This window comes from Oncorhynchus gorbuscha, linkage group LG14 (assembly GCF_021184085.1).
Source record: "Oncorhynchus gorbuscha isolate QuinsamMale2020 ecotype Even-year linkage group LG14, OgorEven_v1.0, whole genome shotgun sequence".
NCBI classification, from domain to species: domain Eukaryota; kingdom Metazoa; phylum Chordata; class Actinopteri; order Salmoniformes; family Salmonidae; genus Oncorhynchus; species Oncorhynchus gorbuscha.
The window spans coordinates 55,198,320-55,221,006 of NC_060186.1; the positions used below are offsets into that span (position 1 = coordinate 55,198,320).

Here is a 22,687-nt window from a genome sequence, read left to right on the forward strand (position 1 = left end):
TAAAGAGTCTACATTTAAATAATACACACCACATACAAACAAGACCTGATAGGCCCAGGGTGCTGTAATGGGCTACGTAAAAACAATTTCAACATGGACAGCTGAGGAACAAATTAAACCCCAATGCTGGTTCCCAACAAGAAATATAAAACCGAAAAAAATCATTGCCATGTTTCAAATCAAAACCAGCAGTCACTGGTGAGATCAGCGTGTCAGTGTTATACCGTTCAAAACTCCACAGCTGAAACGAAATAACATAGAACGTTTATGGAAGAAAAACTGAGCATTGTTAAATAAGTAAAACAATATGTACTATAATAACTGCATGTTTACAACTACATTGGTTGGCTTGACTGTCATCTGTATGCGGTGTACTTGAGAAAAGCATAACTTATGCAAGGCTTGCGGTCATTCAAATCCAGTTGTATTTGTCACGTGCTTTGTAAACAGCAGATGTCGACGAACAGTGAGGGACCCTCCCCAACAATGCAGAGAGAAAGAAAATAGAGAAATAATAGAAAAGTAAATAAAGTAATAATAAAAGTAATAATAAATACACGAGTAACGATGACTTGGCAATACACAAAGATGTTGTGACTTGACTTTCATTACAGTTTTTCTCCATTGCTAAAACACTAAAACCCATTGGCTGTACAAAGTTCTCAGTTGCCTGGACTCATTTAGCTAATTATGCAGTCTGTTGTCAATACCTTAAACCATTTCACATGGTAAAACACAATTTGCAGATCTCACTTAGACTTTTAAGCAAAGCTCTAAACACATTCTCATTCTCAAAACACACTCTGCACTCTAATGCACATGTCATCCATACTGGTAAACACAAGTGGCAACAATCAAATACAAATAGAGAACATATGTCATTGATTGAACACAACCACTCAAAACTGATTTAACCTGTTTCAAATGCTGCGACACAACCAATATAAGCCAGTTCAAAGAGCAAACAGGTTGTTGAAGGTGGGAAGGAGAAGGTCTGAGAATGGATACTGTAGTACAGTGCATTGTAGGCTGTATACTGTACAATGGACAAATTGTATGGCCCTGAACATTGTGCTTTCCATTTATTAACAGTACTGACGGCTCAATAGATGTTGACTGGTTGCAGGTTCATATCAACAAAGAACAAGAATTACAGTATCACAGAGACAATGGACAAGTTTGTGAGATGCAGGGTACAGTACTGTAAAAATAGGGGTACAAGGAGGAGGAAGAACAAAAAATAAAATTGCAAAGAGCAAAGCAGAGTAGTAATTTCTGATCAATTGTGAGCTACTATGATAGAACATGTTTTCGTTCATCAAAAGACAATGACAGAAAAATATGATTTAAAAAAAAATAAAAATGTATGAATTGTATGTTTCGAACAATGTGTTTTCTATTTTTCGGTGTATTGTTTACTGACTGCTTGAGAGTGTATATCATTTTGATCACTTTGTTTATGATTTGAGAGCAGTGTTTGATTTTGAACATTCGGCTCAAACTGTTTTGAGGCGAATGTTTCATTTTGCAAGAGGAGTCAGAGGTTACGTAAATAGTGCTTGAAGATGAGGTTTTGTGTTGAATGTTTTCAGGAAATGGAGCAAGGTTTCAGAAATTGTGTTTTAGCAATTAAGAAAAACTGTAATCTCATGACTGTTATTTATTTAATCCAATAACTATGTTTTTTTAAATGTTTTTTATTTATTTAACCTTTATTTAACTAGGCAAGTCAGTTATGAACATATTCTTATTTTAAGTGTTACCCGATTAAATGAATCATGTAACAATTAACCCATTAGGAATTTGGGGCACCACAGAAGAGCTTGTTTAAAGAGTTAACGTCTCCTGAATTAAATTCTATAAGGTGTGTATATCTATTACATCGATAAATAGTCATCTTATTAATCATTACCTCTTATCATATCATCATTCTGAATAGTCGTAACCTTCTTGGATCTGTAAAAAACCCAGCCTCACCTATGATTCAGTACTACACAAATTGGTTTCATTATTTATTTACTAGCTAACCAAATAATAACAGGATAACATGCACACTTTATACATGACACAAAGGTCCCTAGCGGACGTTTACAAGATGGCAACTTTTTACGCAACAACGAGAGAGAGAGAGAGAGAGAGAGAGAGAGAGAGAGAGAGAGAGAGAGAGAGAGAGAGAGAGAGAGAGAGAGACTCTTACCGTTTATATATTTCAGAACTATCCTCATAGTAGTCACATAGTTTGCACACAAACGCCACCCATTTGGAAAAAGAAATCATTAATGTATTTACGTGTGAATGCCTTTGTTTTCTGTTCATCTCTGTCGGGAACCAGCCCTCCTTAAGAAGGTTGTTGGCCTTTCAGCGGCAAGATTGTATGGCTCTGATTGTCCGAAAGGGGTCACCCCTTTCCCGTCTTCTACTGTTGTTCCCTCTGGAAGATAGCTAGCCAGCCGTGTCGATGGTTCCCATTATGTGATGAGCGTAGTAGGATAGTCTCACTTAGATGAGCTTTTCTAGATATTTGACTCAAGACAGGTAATTAGCTGTCTCAGTGATTGTCTGAGAGGGGAGTTTGTTTTTCCCCTTGTGTTGGTATTCAGGATTCGGACCACAATGGACATGAGCTGCAGCTCGCCGTCTTTCTGGTCTAAAGGAAGGACAGTTTATTTCTTCACCTCATGTTGAGGTTCAAAGTTCAAACCACTTCAAACGTGTAGCTCCTGCCTCACGTTTCCTGGTCACTGAGATTCAGTGTTTAAACCACTTTAGACGTGGGCTGCAATTCCTCGTCTTTCATGGTCTGAAATGTTAACTCTCAGCCAGTCCTTTTAAGCACTCTGGTCAAAAAGGATGGTTCCATCAGGCTGAAACGCTCTTCTGACCTCACTCGGGGCATGGCTACTTACTATGCACAAAGTTTTGTAAAACTATTTTCTCTTATGGTTCCTAAAATCATGTCCCTATCTTAACAATAATACTTACATCATTTTTCATATTACATGCACAATGTATTGGATGGAAACTTTCCAAGTTACTGTATTTCGTCCATACCATTTTTAATGGCATCACAAAATAAAAACCAATATGGCATTCTTCTTCTACCTTAATTTACAACAGAGTGTGGAGGTGTTAAAACCCCAACACCAGTTCCCTCCTCCCCTCTCCTGTTGGTGAGAGAAGGTCTGGTTACTGTCAGCCATTGCCAAGCTGATCTGACCCATTCTGATCCTCACAGGCCAGTCATGACACAGAATACCTGTGCTGAGTCGATGTGTAGGGGTACAAGGTAATTGAGGTAGATACACAATAAATACAAAAGTATGTGGACACCCCTTCAAATTAGTGGATTAAGCTATTTCATCTGCAACCGTTACCTACTGGTGTATAAAATAGAGCAAACAGCCATGCAATCTCCACAGACAATCATTGGCAGTAGAATGGCCTTACTGAAGAGCTCAGTGACTTTCAATGTGACACTGTCATAGAATGTCACCTTCACAACAAATCAGTTCGTTAAATTTCTGCCCTGCTAGAGCTGGCAACTGTAAGTGCTGTTATTGTGAAGTGGAAACGTCTAGGAGCAACAATGGCTCAGCCATGAAGTGGTCGACCACACAAGCTCACAGAATGGGACCACAGAGTGCTGAAGCACGTAGCACTTAAAAATTGCCTGTCCTTGGTTGTAACGACTTCCAAACTGCCTCTGTATGCAATGTCAGCACAATAACTGTTTGTCGGGAGCTTTATGAAATGGGTTTCCATGACCGAGCAGCCACACACAAGCCTAAGATCACCATGCACAATCCCAAGCTTCGGCTGGACTGGTGTAAAGCTCGCCACCATTGGACTCTTGAGCAGCGGAAACTCGTTCTCTGGAGTGATGAATTACACTTCACCACCTGGAAGTCCAACGGACTCATCTAGGTTTGGCAGATGCCAGGAGAACGCTACCTGTCCCAATGCATAGTGCCAAATGTAGAGTTTGGTGGAGGAGGAATAATGATCTGGGGCTGTTTTTCATGGTTCGGGTTAGGCCCCATAGTTCCAGTGACAGGAAATTTTAATGCTACAGCATACAATGACCTTCTAGACGATTCTGTGCTTCCAACTTTGTGGCAACAGTTTGGGGAAGGCCCTTTCTTGTTTTAGCATGACAATGACCCCATGCACAAAGCGAGGTCCATACAGAAAGGGATTGTCGAGATCGTTGTGGTTTAACTTGACTGGCCTGCACAGAGCCCTGACCTCAACCCCATCGAACACCTTTGGGATGAATTGGAACGCCGACTGCGAGCCAGGCCTAATCGCCCAACATCAGTGCCTGACCTCACTAATGCTCTTGTGGCTGATTGGATGCAAGTCCCTTCAGCAATATTCAAACATCTAGTGGACAGCCTTCCCAGAAGAATGGAGGCTGTTATAGCAGTTAAGGGGGGACCAACTCCATATTAATGCCCATGATTTTGGATTGAGATGTTCGAAGAGCAGGTGTCCGCATACTTTTTGTCATGGAGTGTATGTACACATAACTAGGAATAAAGGGAAAGATAATAAACAGTAACAGCAGCGTATCTGATGAGTCAAAAACGTTAGCGTAAAAAAGGGTAAATGCAGATAGACTGGGTAGCTATTTGGTTAACTATTTAGCAGTCTTATGGCTTGGGGGTAGAATCTGTTCAGGGTTCTTTTGGTTCCAGACATGGTGCATCAGTACCGCTTGCCGTGAAGAGAGCAAAGTCCATGACTTGGGTGGCTGGAGTCTTTGACAATTTTCAGGGCCTTCCTCTGACACCGCCTGGTATTGAGGTCCTGGATGGTAGGGAGCTCAGCCCCACTAATGCACTGGACTCTGGACTCTACGCACTACCCCCTGTAGCCTTGGATGTCAAGCAGTGTCCATACCAAATGGTGACGTAGCCAGTCAATATGCTCTCAATGGTGCAGATGTCGAACTTTTGAAGATCTGAGGTTCTGAGCGCCCATGAGAAATCTTTTCAACCTCCTGAGAGGGAAGAGGCATTGTCATGACTGTATTGGTGTGTGTGGACCATGATAGATCCTTAGTGGACACAGAGGAACTTGAAGCTCTCAAACCAATCAAATGCAGATCTGCATGCAGCAAAACCTACTGTACTACGATATGGTTTCTTTCTTTCTAGAGTAATTGGAGAACTTCCTTTACTAGCTTTGTTGGTGACTTAATTTCCTCCATGACGTTATTATGATTATTTATTTGAGGTATGCCATATATGACTTCATTGTCATGATGGATGTCTTGCTGCACTTTCAATGCCGTGGTTGTTTTTATGTGCACTTTGGAGAATGCATCACCATAATTAGATAATTTCTCTTATAAGTGAGCTGAATGAAAAGTCATTAGTGTGAAGCAACGCAGGCTGGAGGATTGTGTTACACTCTTTCACAACACCATTCATCAGAAAGCGTCAAAAACTCAATTCATTAGTGTTTTATGACGTGGTGTGAAGGGAGAGTTAGTTAACATTAGCCTATAGGTATTACATTGCATATTTGATCATATTGCAGCAACCAGGGTGGTTTCAGCGATTAAGCTTCCACTTCATCCACTTGTCTTGGGATGTTTTCCTCATAATAACAGCAGTGTGCATGTGACCATCCCACAGACCTGGTGGATTTTTAAAGAAAACACTTGGCACATATTTAAAGGCAAGTGGTATGGTCAATCACTGAGGAGAGCAATAGTGAATCCGTTCTCCAAGGAGAGGGCACACTTCACAGTGCACAAGGGAACAAACATGACTATATTAGGCAACAGTTTTGTCAATGTGTCTTTTGATTGTATGTAGCCTAGTGGAGGTAGTTGCATCTAGCGTCATGCAAGGATGCAGGGTTCATAGGGGTGGCTTCCAGGTTATTCTAGGCGTCTCCCTCCCTGTATAGGCCTCTTTCCATGTATCCTGGCCAGGGACTCTACAGTGTCAAGTGACTGTCGCTGTCCACGCTGTCCTGGTGCTGAAAATAGGAATTCCGATTATATCGCTGAATCGCCTCAATAATGCTGAATTGCTTGTTTGTTTATTTACTGCCAATGAATCCCAACAGATAAAAGTGAGCTATAGGTAGCCTGCTGTAACCCGATGGTATCACTGACAGTATTGTTCCAGATTGTGTGGCAGGTGTAAACAAGTGTTGTACTGAGAGGCAATCCAGCGTTGTCTTTACTTTACTTTGCTCCTATAAATCGCTCTGGATAAGAGCGTCTGCTAAATGACTAAAATGTAAATATAAACTTCCTGAGGTGAAAAAAATAACTTCCTCAGCAAACTCCCCATGACTTTGAAAGGCTTTGAAGGACATGCTGTCTCCCCCTCTCACGAGGATAATTCATTAGCTAGTATTAAATATGAGCAAGACTATGTGATTTATCAAATACACCCATGTATAAAATACACCTAGCATAGCCTAGGCTACTGGCTATTTAGCGTTAAGCGCAACAGTATGGTTCTCATTCACGGGTTATTGGGAGTGATTTCAGGAAGTGCATGTGGCCATTGTGCCAGCAGTGAATATTTCACGACTCTTATGGCTATTGCGCGTGTTCCTAAAATAACCCACCATCAGCATTTCTCCGTCTTCCCCCTTCAACCAGCACATGGTTACAGTCAAGTAGGCGGCACCAATAGTGTAGTTAGAACTAGGTATGCAAGCACATCAGACAGCCGCAGGTTGCTGCTATTGCAGCAGGAGCAATAGGACTAGTCACGGATCTGAGGTTAATAAGTGGGAGGAATGGCTTGAGATTAAACAACAACTACAAAAAGCAACGAGAGATGAGCAAAATCTGAGTCTTGTCGGGAATTGCTGCAGTGCTCTTTTCCCAGGTGTAGTGTATTATCATACAGATGAACGAAACTGGGCAACGGAGTCTCGTGTCACATGTGCTTCATAGGAAGAAACGGGGCATCTGCAAGCTGGATCTGGAGGAGGATGCTGCGGCAAATGATACACAGAGGGCTCAAAGCTTCTTTCTACTGGCTGGGCTTATTTGTTAGTAGGCATCCGGTTTTTTTCCTCACCGTTCCCGCAGTCTTAACCATCATTTTCGGATCTACAGTCCTGAGCAGATTCAAGCCCGAAACGGACCTCGAGATACTGGTTGCCCCGACCCACAGCTTTGCTAAAGTAGAGCGGAGTCTTGCGAACAGCCTTTTCCCCATCGACCAGTCTAAAAACAAGCTGTATTCCGACCTGCACACCCCCGGCAGATATGGCAGACTGATTCTACTGGCCAAGTCTGGGGGAAATATATTGGAGCTAGCCGACCAGGTCCTGCAGGTTCACAAGCAGGTGTTGGATTTGAGTGTTAATTACAAGGGATTCAATTACACTTTCGCTCATCTCTGTGTCCTGAGCCATCAGGATAAGCGATGCATCTTGGATGATATAATTACGATATTCGAAGATATCCGTTTAGCTATTCTGTCGAATTATACTTTCTCGAAGGTGCCCGTGAGCTATCCAAATACAACCTTAAAGGTAAGAAGGCGAGAATTCTGTTTTATTATAGTAAAATGATAGGCTACAATGTTTCTGTTGGCCGCAAGCATCAATTACAGATTAGAGTGTCAGAGAACGTGACTGACACGCTGTGTTATTTAAAAAACCAACGAATTACTTGGATTAGCAGTGGGACAATGTTTCTGTAATGAGACCATAGCCCACTGTCTGAAACATGCAATAATTTCTCAATGAACGCAATAGTTGTATTCACTAAGCCTATTGTGTAGGTTGCTGATGTCTTCCTATCATGCAGTCAAGGCAAGGAAACACTCAGAATAGATTGATTGAATTGCGGGTGTGTAGGCTAATTGTTAGCTGCAGGTTGTGAATTGGCGGCACAGCCCTGCACTGCTCCAGTATACAGGGAATATCCCAATTCCTATTCTGATGCAGTGTCTTTCTCCCTCTCCTGCACATATATAATGACATAGCTGATAGACTAGTAAGGGCCTGCATCCCGTCTTCCCCTGTAAAATATTGTTATGCCTCCTAAATGTATGCTGTGATTGCAGCCCTCTGCAGATGTATTGCTAGGCTGCTAGGCTATCTATGCCCATGTCATTTTAAACAGTAGGTTATAAATTAGGTTTATATTTTAATCAGCTGTTACACAGTTACAACAGGTAGCCTAATTTTACAACAGGTGACCAGATCTGTTGCTAGTAACATGGCACATTGAGCCCATTAGATTAATGAGTGTAGATAGAGCCTTAGGTAATCATCTACCTTGAGTGAGACTATTATGCTGGGTAACATGAGTAGCCTAGTCACTGAGTGGAAAACTGTACTATACAAAATAATGCCTTTGCTACACCGAGCATCTTAAATTGCAAGGCACATGTCTAGCTACTGTGTCTCCTTCAATATGAGCATTTCTAGTGTGAGCTAGCTAATTCTCCTGCACCAGGCCTAGCTTTATAATGCACTTGGGCCTGCACTGTTAATTCATACTGGGCTGTCCCTAAATCACTTCTAGACAGCACATCCTACTACCGTTCATTCCTCTGCATCCAAGGCCACGGTCTCCACACATTACTATTGCAGCTAGTTGCCTGTTTCCCCATATGTCTCTGGCCCTTGTCCTCCCGTTGCCACCAACCCCCTTCACCTCATCTGGGTAAAAGGCTTCCGTTTTAAGGTTGGAATATACTGACCATATACTGACCTTCTTTTCCACCCCTCTTTGGCAGATATGTCCATGCGTTGTCTGGTTATCGTCTGCATCATTGATACTCCCCGTCTGTCTGAGCTGAATGTCTTGACACATTTGTTGCTCTTCATTCAGTGCTGTGATGTCAGCTGGGGGCTTTATTCATGTGCTTACTAGTCTGATGCTAAACCAAGCCACGGCACTGCACTATGAACGTTTACATCTCTGGTTAGTATGTCAGACTTTCATGTCGTCTGCTTGTTAGAGGAGTCTTTGTGGTGTGGGGTTGGCTATAAATGTTCAGGTCCACTGTTTTGAGAAGTTCTTACTGATTACTCCATCTACATGATCATGATAGTGAATGAATGGCAATAATACCAGGAAATTCCCTGTTCTGCTGACAGTGCAAGTGGTATTTAATTACAATACCCCATGGAATCATTCATTTTCATTTTTTGACGTTACAATCAACATCAAGTATTGTATTGAAGAGATCCAGGATTGTCTGTACAGTACAGTAGGCTGTAGATTACAAATAGGGATCAAATCAGACCAGCTAGGGCCCTTGTCCGAAATGAACAAACAATGCTCTAATACATTTGCATAATTCCACAATTGGCTGACAAGTTAACTGTTCCCCCACTTGTCTAGGAGATCAATCTTCTCTGGAGGACAGTTAAGTGGTGTCCTGTATCTCATCTCCACATATCAGTCACCTTCTGGGGGAATGAATATCACGGCATCCCTATACTAGCGGCGTGCTGAACTGATAGGACAAAATATGCCTTTCTAAAAACAACTCGGCAGCCAGTGATTGGTTTAACGTGTCTTATTCAACCGTGTTTTAGGAATCATACAGTACAGTGCATGTGCTCTGATTCTGTAGTAGCTGTAGTAACCAGACTTTTTCAGGCATGATTCCCAGATACACAATTTACTATAGTATAAATGATGGGAATAGTTTATCATAGTGCAATTTTACTATTGCTTAGTAAATATGATATTACACATTATTTATCTTACCGTAAAATGTATTCAATGTGTCATTATCTCTCCTGCAGGGAATTCATGCATTATGTAATGGTTGATTGATGGGTCACAGTGTTTAAATCATTCACAAGATAATCATAGTCCAAAAACATAACCGACTGTTGTTATTTCAGGTAACAGAAACCAAACAGCGTATCACCAGCTATGCTCTGTAGGGACTTGAGATTCATCTGTCAGTGTGTCTGATAGTATCCTGTCTGCTGTGCTCCATATCCCAGGACGGTCGTGTCTCTTTCATCGGCCACCAGCTGGGTGGAGTGGCCTTCTCGCCCAATAGCCGAGACCAGCAGGTGAAGTTTGCCCGTGCCGTCCAGATCACCTACTACCTCCGCAATCATGGCCCCGTGGTTCAGGACGTCATCGCAGAGAAGTGGGAGAACGCCTTCTGCACCCTCATCTCGCGCCTGTCCACGCTTAGCGAGGACCTGCACATCCAGTCTCTCACCTCCTTCAGCCTGTGGAGGGACTTCCACCAGACGGGAGTGCTGGCTAAAGGGGAGGTGTTGGTCAGCATGGTGCTCCTCCTGCTGGCAGCCACCATCTCCAGCTCCATGAGGGACTGCCTGAGAGGGAAGCCCTTCCTGGGTCTACTGGGTGTGCTCACAATAGCCATCGCCAACGTGACTGCAGCTGGCATCTTCTTCATCTCCGATGGGAAGTTTAACTCCACGCTGCTGGGGATCCCCTTCTTTTCCATGGGTGAGTCTGGAGCTGCTTAGTCTTATCAGGGGCAGCCATGTTGCTGATTGGGGAAAAGATTAGGGTAATTGGCTGCTGAGGGCTTCCTCAAAGAGGGCCACCCCTTCCTCCACTGATTGTTTTCAGTTTGTTTTGGTGGGAGTGTGTTGAATTGTGTTTGTGTGTGTGTGTGTGTATGTGTGTGTATGTGTATGTGTATAAGTGTATGTGTGTGTATATGTGTGTGTGTTTGTGTGTGCCTGCCCTGCATATATGTGAGTGTATCTAACATCAGTACAACAATGCTCGATATTTCCCGAATAATCATCAGATAAATGTTTTAATCAACTATGAAATCACAATTAAAATGCATTGTATTACGTACGTTACAAAGCACTACTGTACATCATCTAATGGCTGCAATAAAAAAAAGCCTGACTATTTATTGTTAGTATGAAAACTTTGAACTGAGTTATGATAATCTTAACAATCACAAATTGCAGGCTACTTATAACATGTATATTTTCTAAATCGATAAACTCTTTATGAAAGAGCCAGCATCTACAAACATCTCCGGCTTAATTGTCCCATTGTCTGTGAAGGGTAATACAAGTTTCCCGGCAGAGTTTTTACTCAAACCATTCTAAGCCACAGTATCACAAGGCGATCTCCTGTGTATATGTGGTTTTCTGCCATATGCAGTAACCTATTTTCCCAGTCTGAAAGGTTCAGAAATCAGTCAATCCCTGGAGACTAAACTACTCTGACGTAAATACAGTTTAAGTAAGAAGCAGGAACAGGAGGCAGAGGCATCTGGGTGACCTGCAGGTTGTGTCTCACCAGGGAAAGGGAGGAGGAGAGACAGAGTCAGGGAGGAATGGCGGGAGGATAGACATAGGCAGGGAGGAACTTAATTAAAGAGGCAATCTGCAGTTGCTACAGCCATTTTTTGTGATTATAAATGAATGATATGTCCCCATTTATTAATTAAGAAAATAACTTATTCATGTCTCATGAGCTTAGTTCAACTGTTGTACCCCATCAGAACTCAAAATATAAGCTTGTTTTACTCCAATGTTAGTTAACAATGTAAATTTAAACAAACACTATGCAGCTTTAAAACATGATTAAAACTAATGTTGATATCGTGGATGGTCAGTCCTTGCATCCATAGCTCAGTCTATGAATTTGAGAGTAGTTACATTTCTCCAGCCCCGTCCCCCAGCTTTTACCGAAACAGAGAGCGCTTTGTTATTGTTTCAACCGCTAACTGCTGCTTTAAAATCACTAAATACACGTGACAGGTCCTCCGAGACTAAAGATTTCCACCACCCACCACCAGGGATGACACTGTAGTTTCACACAAAGTAAACAAAGACTATACTTGACTCCATCCTTGTCCAACAGTTGTTTTGTAGTTATCCTCGAAATGAATGCAACGTGATTATCGCCAGACTCAAAGTCCAAATGATATTTTAGTTATGTAATGTTAAATCATCTGACAAATCGTACTTAACCAATCAACGATAGTCTTTTTGGACTGGGCCAAACCCCATGAGGGCAGTCGACTCTCACCACACGTCAGTGGACAACTGTAAGATGAGACAGCCAGACTGTCTTAACACAGTGCACCTTTTCATGTCTTTTACCAACTATGTCTACCTGGGATGTCATCTTAGTGAAGCCAATTACTGTATTGCTGAGCTTGTCAGTTCTCGTCTCCCTGGGTAGATAGTTGTTAACTGGAGGAAAAGAGGGAGGAGAGAGGGCTTTGTGCCAGGACTCATGAAATGTACATGTCACCACTGGCAGGGCACTGCCTGTTGTTCTCTCTGCACCAAATGAGCCGTGGACATTCACCTTACCTACTGTACTGTAACTCACACACTATTCACTTTGCTGTAAAATAAGTACTTACTTTCTGCAGTTCTTCTGAATCCTCTGTTTTACAACATGTGTTATTCTTTGTCCTAGAAAGATTTCGCTCGCACTACTAAAACATAAATCATTGTAAACAATTAAAAAGTGTTGACGCTGTGTGTATGCTTAGCAGAATGGTTCTGCAGGCAGGCACGGTGGCCTTTGTGGGAGTCTTACTCCATTTCAAAGTAATTTATCCTGTTAGTTGACTACTGAACACTACTCTTGAAGAACTGGTAAAAGCCTACACCTAGTACTTGTATCTAAACCACGCCTCCTAAATCTAGTCCACAGTCAGATCAATCACAGTGAATGCTCGACAGGAAGTCCTTTCTGATTTACAGAGTTTGCATTTTCCTGTCTGGAAAACATAATTCTGGATGAATTGATTTTATTCCACAGGCTAAGACGAATAGTGACACTGGACATGGCTGGTTACAGGCTTCACACAATGTGGCGAACACTGGTCCTCTGAGACCCAGCTGGCCGCTGATGGACTGGAACGCTGATGACACGTTCATTAATATTATTGTCATGAGCGTAGGATGATGATGATTATGGATGTGACAATTTCTCAGCCATTATGATTATGGCCAAAGTATCATGAAACAAGGCGAGACCCAGATGCAGACAAAGGAGGCAGATGGTTGGAGTCTTACAATATTTTTTAATCAAACAAGTCAAGAGAATGGTCGTGAACAGGCAAAAGGGTCAAAACCAGTTCAGAGTCCAAAAGGTACCGAAGGACAGGCAGAATCAAGGTCAGGGCAGACAGGATGATCAGGCAGGCGGGAAAGTAGTCCAGTCAGGCAGGAGTCAAAACCGGGAAGACTTTCAAAAGAGAATAGCAAAAGGAGTATGGGGAAAATCACGCTGGCTGACATACAAGACGAACTGGCACGGAGAGACAGGAAACAGGGATAAATACACTGGAGAAAATAAGCGACACCTGGAGGGGGTGGAGACAATCACAAGGACAGGTGAAACAGATCAGGGCGTGACAGATAGGGAATACAATCTTCTTTAGGGCTTGATTAGAACCTTTGAGTTGTACTCAGATTAGAGTCCAGTAACAGACCTATCAGAGAGTGATTGAAGCAGATATGAGAAACATCCTGAGAGAACTCCACAGTGAATCAATGTCAGGATGAGGGGATGATGTTATTTTAGTGTATGTCAATGGAGACAGTTGTTCCATGTACAGTATACAGTATGGTCGAGTTAGAACCGTTTACATTTTCGAGTGGCGACACTGAAGATACGTGTATATATTTTGTTGGCAAAAGCCTGTCCACCAGGACCAATGAGAATGGAGAAGGAAGCGGTGGGAAGTGAAACAACTGATGTGTTTGGTACCTAATGAGCACACTGAATAATAAGCATGAGCGGAAGTGGGATTTACAGAGAAGAGGGAATAAGTAAACACTGTCGTATAACTGGTCGAGGCTTGATTTTCATTTAGTAGTGTGTTGGTTATTATCATTCATGATCAAAAAGTCCATGGAAAGAATGGATAATGTCGATACACCACCGAAGAAGAAACCACCACATTTACATAACACATTGATTCCTAAGAGCAGTCCAAGCAATATGATAATGTAGGTTCACAGGCAGCTGATGCACTTCTTGGGCCAATTTGTCACCACTGTTGTGTCACAGACAAGTCATCCGTATTCAGTGCTGTGCTGCTGCTGCTGCCACCAACCTTGAGTGAATGGCCTCAGATAGGGTATGTGTGATACAGACAGACACTTTGTGGGTGTGGCACGCTACCAGAGACAGTCCAGATAGGGTATGTGTGATACAGACAGACACTTTGTGGGTGTGGCACGCTACCAGAGACAGTCCAGATAGGGTATGTGTGATACAGACAGACACTTGGTGGGTGTGGCACGCTACCAGAGACAGTCCAGATAGGGTATGTGTGATACAGACAGACACTTGGTGGGTGTGGCACGCTACCAGAGACAGTCCAGATAGGGTATGTGTGATACAGACAGACACTTGGTGGGTGTGGCACGCTACCAGAGACAGTCCAGATAGGGTATGTGTGATACAGACAGACACTTGGTGGGTGTGGCACGCTACCAGAGACAGTCCAGATAGGGTATGTGTGATACAGACAGACACTTTGTGGGTGTGGCACGCTACCAGAGACAGTCCAGATAGGGTATGTGTGATACAGACAGACACTTTGTGGGTGTGGCACGCTACCAGAGACAGTCCAGATAGGGTATGTGTGATACAGACAGACACTTGGTGGGTGTGGCACGCTACCAGAGACAGTCCAGATAGGGTATGTGTGATACAGACAGACACTTGGTGGGTGTGGCACGCTACCAGAGACAGTCCAGATAGGGTATGTGTGATACAGACAGACACTTGGTGGGTGTGGCACGCTACCAGAGACAGTCCAGATAGGGTATGTGTGATACAGACAGACACTTGGTGGGTGTGGCACGCTACCAGAGACAGTCCAGATAGGGTATGTGTGATACAGACAGACACTTGGTGGGTGTGGCACGCTACCAGAGACAGCCCAGATAGGGTATGTGTGATACAGACAGACACTTGGTGGGTGTGGCACGCTACCAGAGACAGTCCAGATAGGGTATGTGTGATACAGACAGACACTTGGTGGGTGTGGCACGCTACCAGAGACAGTCCAGATAGGGTATGTGTGATACAGACAGACACTTTGTGGGTGTGGCACGCTACCAGAGACAGTCCAGATAGGGTATGTGTGATACAGACAGACACTTGGTGGGTGTGGCACGCTACCAGAGACAGTCCAGATAGGGTATGTGTGATACAGACAGACACTTGGTGGGTGTGGCACGCTACCAGAGACAGTCCAGATAGGGTATGTGTGATACAGACAGACACTTTGTGGGTGTGGCACGCTACCAGAGACAGTCCAGATAGGGTATGTGTGATACGGACAGACACTTTGTGGGTGTGGCACGCTACCAGAGACAGTCCAGATAGTGTATGTGTGATACAGACAGACACTTGGTGGGTGTGGCACGCTACCAGAGACAGTCCAGATAGGGTATGTGTGATACAGACAGACACTTGGTGGGTGTGGCACGCTACCAGAGACAGTCCAGATAGGGTATGTGTGATACAGACAGACACTTGGTGGGTGTGGCACGCTACCAGAGACAGTCCAGATAGGGTATGTGTGATACAGACAGACACTTGGTGGGTGTGGCACGCTACCAGAGACAGTCCAGATAGGGTATGTGTGATACAGACAGACACTTGGTGGGTGTGGCACGCTACCAGAGACAGTCCAGATAGGGTATGTGTGATACAGACAGACACTTGGTGGGTGTGGCACGCTACCAGAGACAGTCCAGATAGGGTATGTGTGATACAGACAGACACTTGGTGGGTGTGGCACGCTACCAGAGACAGTCCAGATAGGGTATGTGTGATACAGACAGACACTTGGTGGGTGTGGCACGCTACCAGAGACAGTCCAGATAGGGTATGTGTGATACAGACAGACACTTGGTGGGTGTGGCACGCTACCAGAGACAGTCCAGATAGGGTATGTGTGATACAGACAGACACTTGGTGGGTGTGGCACGCTACCAGAGACAGCCCAGATAACTCCTCCTCAGTATGTCAGCTCATTGATCCAACTCATTACTGTTATTGGCCTTAGACTGGGGAGGAATGTGTGCTATATGCACACACATATGGATGCACGTAGACCATTGCCTCCAGGGCGCTCCAGCCGGTGACGCCTCCACATATGATTTACGAAAATCATCAATAATCACACAACTGAAGCTTAAAAGCTTATTTCCATTGTGGTCCAATATATTTTGTTCAAAACATACACTTTCCTATCCAATAAATTGTCATCTTTCGGAGAATAAGAGTGAGAGAGCATTTCTGTGTGTTGTCACACATGCACACATGCTCACACATACACTGGCACTAACACTCACGTATGCACTACTCACTCGAATATACACCATTACACTAGCAGGCAGCACCTGTCTTGTTTAGAATTGTAAACAGGACAGGGGCTGTGTGGTCATGGCAAACATGCTCAAGTTGCTCTGGGAAGGCATATGACAGTGTCCCCCGCAATCAGTGAGAGAGACCACACACAGACATGCTCTCTCACTCTTTCTCTCACAAACACAACCACACCCAGAGAGAGAGAGAGAGAGAGAGAGAGAGAGAGAGAGAGAGAGAGAGAGAGAGAGAGAGAGAGAGAGAGAGAGAGAGAGAGAGAGAGAGAGAGAGAGAGAGAGAGAGAGAGGGAGAGAGAGAGAGAGATTCACACAAATGAATGCACAGAGCAGACCGAAAGATGTCAATTTATTGGATCGGAAAGTGTATGTTTTGTACAAAATGTATTGATCTGCTCCTGCTCCAAGGAGAGAGAAAAATATTCAGGGAGACATTAAAGCCATTCTGATATAGATACTTATTGCTAATGTTCTCAAGCATGACATATTACATGTCAAAAGGCTAGGGGTCCCGCTAGCGGGACAACTTCCAGTGAAGGTGGAGGGCGTGCAATTCAAATAAATAATCATACAAATGATGGATATTAAACATTTAGGTATATACAAGTGTCTTATATCAGTTGAAAGTTAAAATTCGTGTTAATTGAACTGCACTGTCTGATTTACAGTAGGCTTTACAGCGAAAGCATGCCATGCAATTGTTTGAGGATGGCGCCCCACATCAAAATATTTTTCCACTGGTACAGGTTTCATAAATTCACAAATAGCGATTAAATATTCACTTACTTTTTGAAAATCTTCCTCTGATTTGTCATCCAAAGGGTCCCAGCTATAACATGTAGTGTCATTTTGCTAGATAAAATTCCTTCTTTATATCCCAAAAAGTCTGTTTATTTGGCCCCATCGATTTGAATAATCCACTAGTTCAACACGAAAATGTACCCCTAAATTTTGTTTCAACAAGTCAAAATATGTTTCTATTTAATGCTCAGATACCCTAAAATGTAATTAAACTATAATATTTCATGCTGAAACAAGTATGTTCAATAGGAAAGCGATATTAGCAGGTGTGCGTCCTCTTCGTCGCGCGCGCATACACACATTTCCAAGTCTGTATCCCTGCAGTAAAACTCATATTTCTTCCTCATTTTGGAAGAAACAAGCCTGAAACCTTGAACAAAGACTACTAACATCCGGTGGAAGCCATAGGAATTTCATACTGGCAGCTAGATTTAATGATTTCCCTATGCGTTCTATTGGAAGGCCTTGCTCTCAAAACAAACACAAATTTTGGTTGGTTTTTCTTTGGATTTTCTCCTACCATATCTATTGTTATAATCTCCTACATTATTTTAACATTTATGCAAACTTCAGAGTGTTTTCTTCCCAATGGTACCAATTATATGCATATCTTGGCTTCTGGGCCTGAGCAACAGGCAGTTTACTTTGGGCACGTCAGTCAGGCGGAAATTGAGAAAAAATAGGCCCTAGCCTGAAGAAGTTTTTTTAAGCTAGCGACTATTTAATATCCCATTGCCGTTTTGGGCAAGATGTAGGGAGATTTATTGGCAATGCAGCAGCTAGTATGGCATTTCCATGTTCATCCAGGCAGAAAGAAGAACCACTCACCGTGCAAATCAAATCAATCTGTATTTGTCACATGTGCCGAATACATGTGTAGACCTTACCATGAAATACTTACTTACAAGCCCTTAACCAATAGTTCAATACAGGTAGATGACGGGTAGATGACGCCTACTTTCCTCTATAGTCCATCGGTAAATAGCCCGCCTAATTTACCTACCTCATCCCCATACTGTTTTTATTTATTTACTTTTCTGCTCTTTTGCACACCAGTATCTCTACCTGCACATGACCATCTGATCATTTATCACTCCAGTGTTAATCTGCTAAATTGTAATTATTCGCCTCCTCATCTCCTCATGCCTTTTGCACACAATGTATATAGACTTTTTTTCTTTTTTCTTTTGTTTCTACTGTGTCATTGACTTGTTTATCGTTTACTCCATGTGTAACTCTGTGTCGTTGTCTGTTCACACTGCTATGCTTTATCTTGGCCAGGTCACAGTTGTAAATGAGAACTTGTTCTCAACTAGCCTACCTGGTTAAATAAAGGTGAAATCAAATAAAATACATATCTGAACTTTTGCCCATACTTGGGCATCTGTTTTGCCCAGATTCATTCACGTCATCTATCTTGTCTTTGGTTTCATGCTTGTATAAAGACATAATGAACTCAGAGAGAGGATCATTTTGTCAAACATCTCTTTTCTGTATTTTCTTACCATTTACTCCAGATTACAGCAGTAAGAATTAGGTTGATGCTGTTTTAAGTGATCTGCCTTGTGGTAAATAAGCAGATGAGTATCGACTGGGGAGGAAGCCACTATAGATGACAATCAATGTGGTGGTATGTTCGGGTAATCCATCTTTAATTGAACAATCAGCAGGAAATGTCCTTTGACTTGCCAGATGTGTTCCTGCCAGGGCTGTATTTCCTTCTATTGGCCTCCCAAGCCAGGTCGCTCCAGTTCACGATAAGAGCTAGAACAGCCACCATGTATTTATGTCTAGACGCCAATTTATACAATTATTTTCTAGACAAATACTGTGTTGATACTGTAAGCTTTATAGTCTATTTAATCAGCAACAACAAAAATGATATAACTGTGAGAATGTTTCCAACAAGTCATCTTGAATCGCACAAGGGTTATTTTATCTTGCAGATATGTCTGAATAGCTCCTTTATGTGGTAACATTTCTGAAGTGGAATCATAAAGACTCTCCCCCAACTGCAGTCATGTATGACGTCTGAGAAAGCAAGTGTCAATAAAACCTTACAGCAAAACCACATGCAATAAGTTGTTCTTGAATATATGTGACGCAAACACTCTGTTATGCAGTACAGAGTAAACCGAAGTGTCCATAACTGGAGAAAGTGTTTTGAGTGTTTTGGAGAATTATCCTTTTGGTGTAATATTGGTAAATGTACCAACATTTTTACTCAAATGTTTTAAATCAGGATTGATGCTTGGCTGATATTGTCACGGCTATTGACATGGTTACTGTAATGCCATTTTATGGGCTGATAGGCAATAGTTGGATGTTGAAGGTGCTTCTTTGTTTTTATTGTGAAATTATCAGATGGAAGCCACACATGCACGCACAAGCACACACTCTCTCACTCACACTCACTCACTCTTACAAATCAACTGTCTTTCTGGATTGGTGCATGACCGGAATCAAATGACTGAAATCAAATCCATTAGAAACCAATATACCTTGTGTTGCCTCAGGAATGTCATAACCCTGCACAACACTGAGATGAGTTCTAACCGCACACAAACATACAGAGTTGCAGGTTAAAGTGGATTTCTTCTCCTCCTTTGTATTTCTAGTGCAGCCATCATGAACAGAAGTTTTTAGCAATTTGTGCTAATTCGTTTTCTTCCAGGAAGATAAACCTTCAAAATGCAAATGAAAGCATTTGCTGTTCCATCCCCGCAGGAATGTTTCCTGATCTGTCCCTGCCAACGGGACTCCTGCCAGTTTTACCGGAGTAACATACAGTTGAAGTCGGAAGTTTACATACACTTAAGTCATTCAAACTCGTTTTTCAAGCACTCCACACATTTCTTGTTAACAAACTATAGTTCCAGCAAGTCGGTTAGGACATCTACTTCGTATATGACACAAGTCATTTTTTCAACAATTGTTTACAGACAGATAATTTCACTTATAATTCACTGTATCACAATTCCAGTGGGTCAGAAGTTTACATACACTAAGTTGACTGTGCCTTTAAACAGCTTGGAAAATTCCAGAAAATAATGTCATGGTTTTAGAAGCTTCCTATTGAATAATGTACATCATTTGAGTCAGTTGGAGGTGTAGCAAGACCTCAGAAAAAAATTGTAGACATCCACAAGTCTGGTTCATCCTTGGGAGCGATTTCCAAACGCCTGAAGGTACCACGTTCATCTGTACAAACAATAGTACGCAAGTATAACCACCATGGGACCACGCAGCCGTCATACCACTCAGGAAGGAGACGCGGTCTGTCTCCTAGAGATGGATGTACTTTGGTGAAAACGCGCAAATCAATCACAGAACAATAGCAAAGGGCCTTGTGAAGATGCTGGAGGAAACAGGTACAAAAGTATCTATATCCACAGTAAAACGAGTCCTATATCGACATAACCTGAAAGGCCGCTCAGCAAGGAAGAAGCCACTGCTCCGAAACCGCTATAAAAAAGCCAGACTACGGTTTGCAACTGCACATGGGGACGAATATCGTATATTTTGGAGAAATGTCCTCTGGTCTGATGAAACAAAAATAGAACTGTTTGGGCATAATGGACATCGTTACGTTTAGAGGAAAAAGGGGGTGGCTTGCAAGCCGAAGAACACCATCCCAACCTTGAAGTACGGGTGTGGCAGTATCATGTTGTGGGGGTAGATGGCATCACAAAGAAGGACAATTATATGGATATATTGAAGCAACATCTCAAGACCTCAGTCAGGAAGTTAAAGCTTGGCCACAAATGGGTCTTCCAAATGGACAATGATCCTGTCACGCCTTGACCTTAGGGCTTTTTATGTCTCTATTTTGGGTTTGGTCAGGGTGTGATTTGGGTGGGCATTCTATGTTCTATTTTCTATGTTTTTGTATTTCTTTGTTTTGGCCGGGTATGGTTCTCAATCAGGGACAGCTGTCTATCGTTATCTCTGATTGGGAACCATTCTTAGGTAGCCCTTTTCCCTCCTTTATGTGTGGGGAGTTGTCTTTGTTCGTGGCACATAGCCCTTAAGCCTCACGGTTGTTTTCTATTGTTTTTTGTTTTGTCGGCGCTTTGGTCCAGTTCTTTCGACGGTTGTGACAGACCCCAAGCATACATTCAAAGTTGTGGCGAAATGGCTTAAGGACCACGAAGTCAAGGTATTGTAGTGGCCATCACATATTGCTGACCTCAATCCTATGGAGAATTTGTGAGCAGAACTGAAATATTTTGTGCGAGGCCTACAAACCTTAATCAGTTACACCAGCTCTGTCAGGAGGAATGGGCCAAAATGCACCCAACTTATTGTAGGAAGCTTGTGGAAGGCTACCCAAAATGTTTGACCCAAGTTAAACAATTTAAAGGCAATGCTACCAAATACTAATTGAGTGAATGTAAACTTCTGACCCACTGGGAATGTGATGAAAGAAATAAAAGCTGAAATGAATCAATCTCTCTACTATTATTCTGACATTTCACATTCTTAAAATAAAGTGATGATCCTAACCGTGTCGCGCCTTGGTCTTAGTATTTTGTGTTTTCTTTCTTTATTTGGTCAGGCCAGGGTGTGACATGGGTTATTGTGGTGTGTTTTTGTCTTGGGGTTTTGTGGGGTGTCTACGTAGTCTATGGCTGCCTGAGGCGGTTCTATGGCTGCCTGAGTCAGGTGATTATCGTTGTCTCTGATTGGGAGCCATATTTAGGCAGCCATATTCTTTGAGTGTTTCGTGGGTGATTGTTCTTGTCCTTGTGTTTGCACCAGATAGGTCTATTTCGGTTTTCACTTTTCATTATTTTGTAGTTTCTGCATGTATAGTTTTTCCCTTCATTTAAATATATATCATGAATCATCATCACGCTGCATTTTGGTCCGATCCTTGTTCCACCTCTTCGTCAGAGGAGGAGATAGAAGAGAGCCGTTACAAACTGACCTAAAACAGGGAATTCTTACTAAGATTAAATGTCAGGAATTGTGAAAAACTGAGATTAAATGTATTTGGCTAAGGTGTATATAAACTTCCGACTTCAACTGTAACTGGCTTTACCAGAGCGAACTTGCTATTGTGTGAGCTCACATTTCTAATAATAATTTATTACCCTTAATGAAACTTAGACACAAGTCAGAGTAATTGATTTAGAGTGATATGGATATGGGTCACAGAACTATGAAATGGGTTTGATTCATCCAGAGAAATAATGAATATATAATGTACCTATGTTTGACAGATACATGTAGATATGCATAGACATAGAACCAACCATTCTGTCCCATACAGTATTTCATGTTATAAAGCAGTTCTATTGATCTTACTGAGCCTGCTTTCTATGAACATAGAACTAATTCATTGATTACACTAACCTTTTTTCCATCCATAGTTTTTATGCGAGTAAAGTCATATTGTGTATAAAAAAAATATCGACAGCTGTAATGGAAACAGGAAGTTTCGGTGTAGTTTTCTAAATGTCAACAGATCATTTGTTCGTTCGACATGGTGGTATCTTTTTGTGTCGGTAAAATGAATTATGGCGGTGGATACGCCTTTAAGCAAATATTGATA

General features: G+C 42.3%; 1 protein-coding gene across 1 annotated transcript in view; it reads left to right on the forward strand.

The window, feature by feature from the left end:
- Positions 1-6,812: 6,812 nt before the first annotated feature.
- LOC123995139 (patched domain-containing protein 1) overlaps positions 6,813-22,687 on the forward strand; it is a 33,831-nt gene continuing 17,956 nt past the window's right edge. The window contains exons 1-2 of the mRNA XM_046298516.1: positions 6,813-7,515; positions 9,958-10,438. Of these exons, the coding sequence (XP_046154472.1) occupies positions 6,916-7,515; positions 9,958-10,438 (1,081 nt within the window). The 5' untranslated portion in view covers positions 6,813-6,915. The remainder of the gene's footprint in view (positions 7,516-9,957; positions 10,439-22,687) is intronic.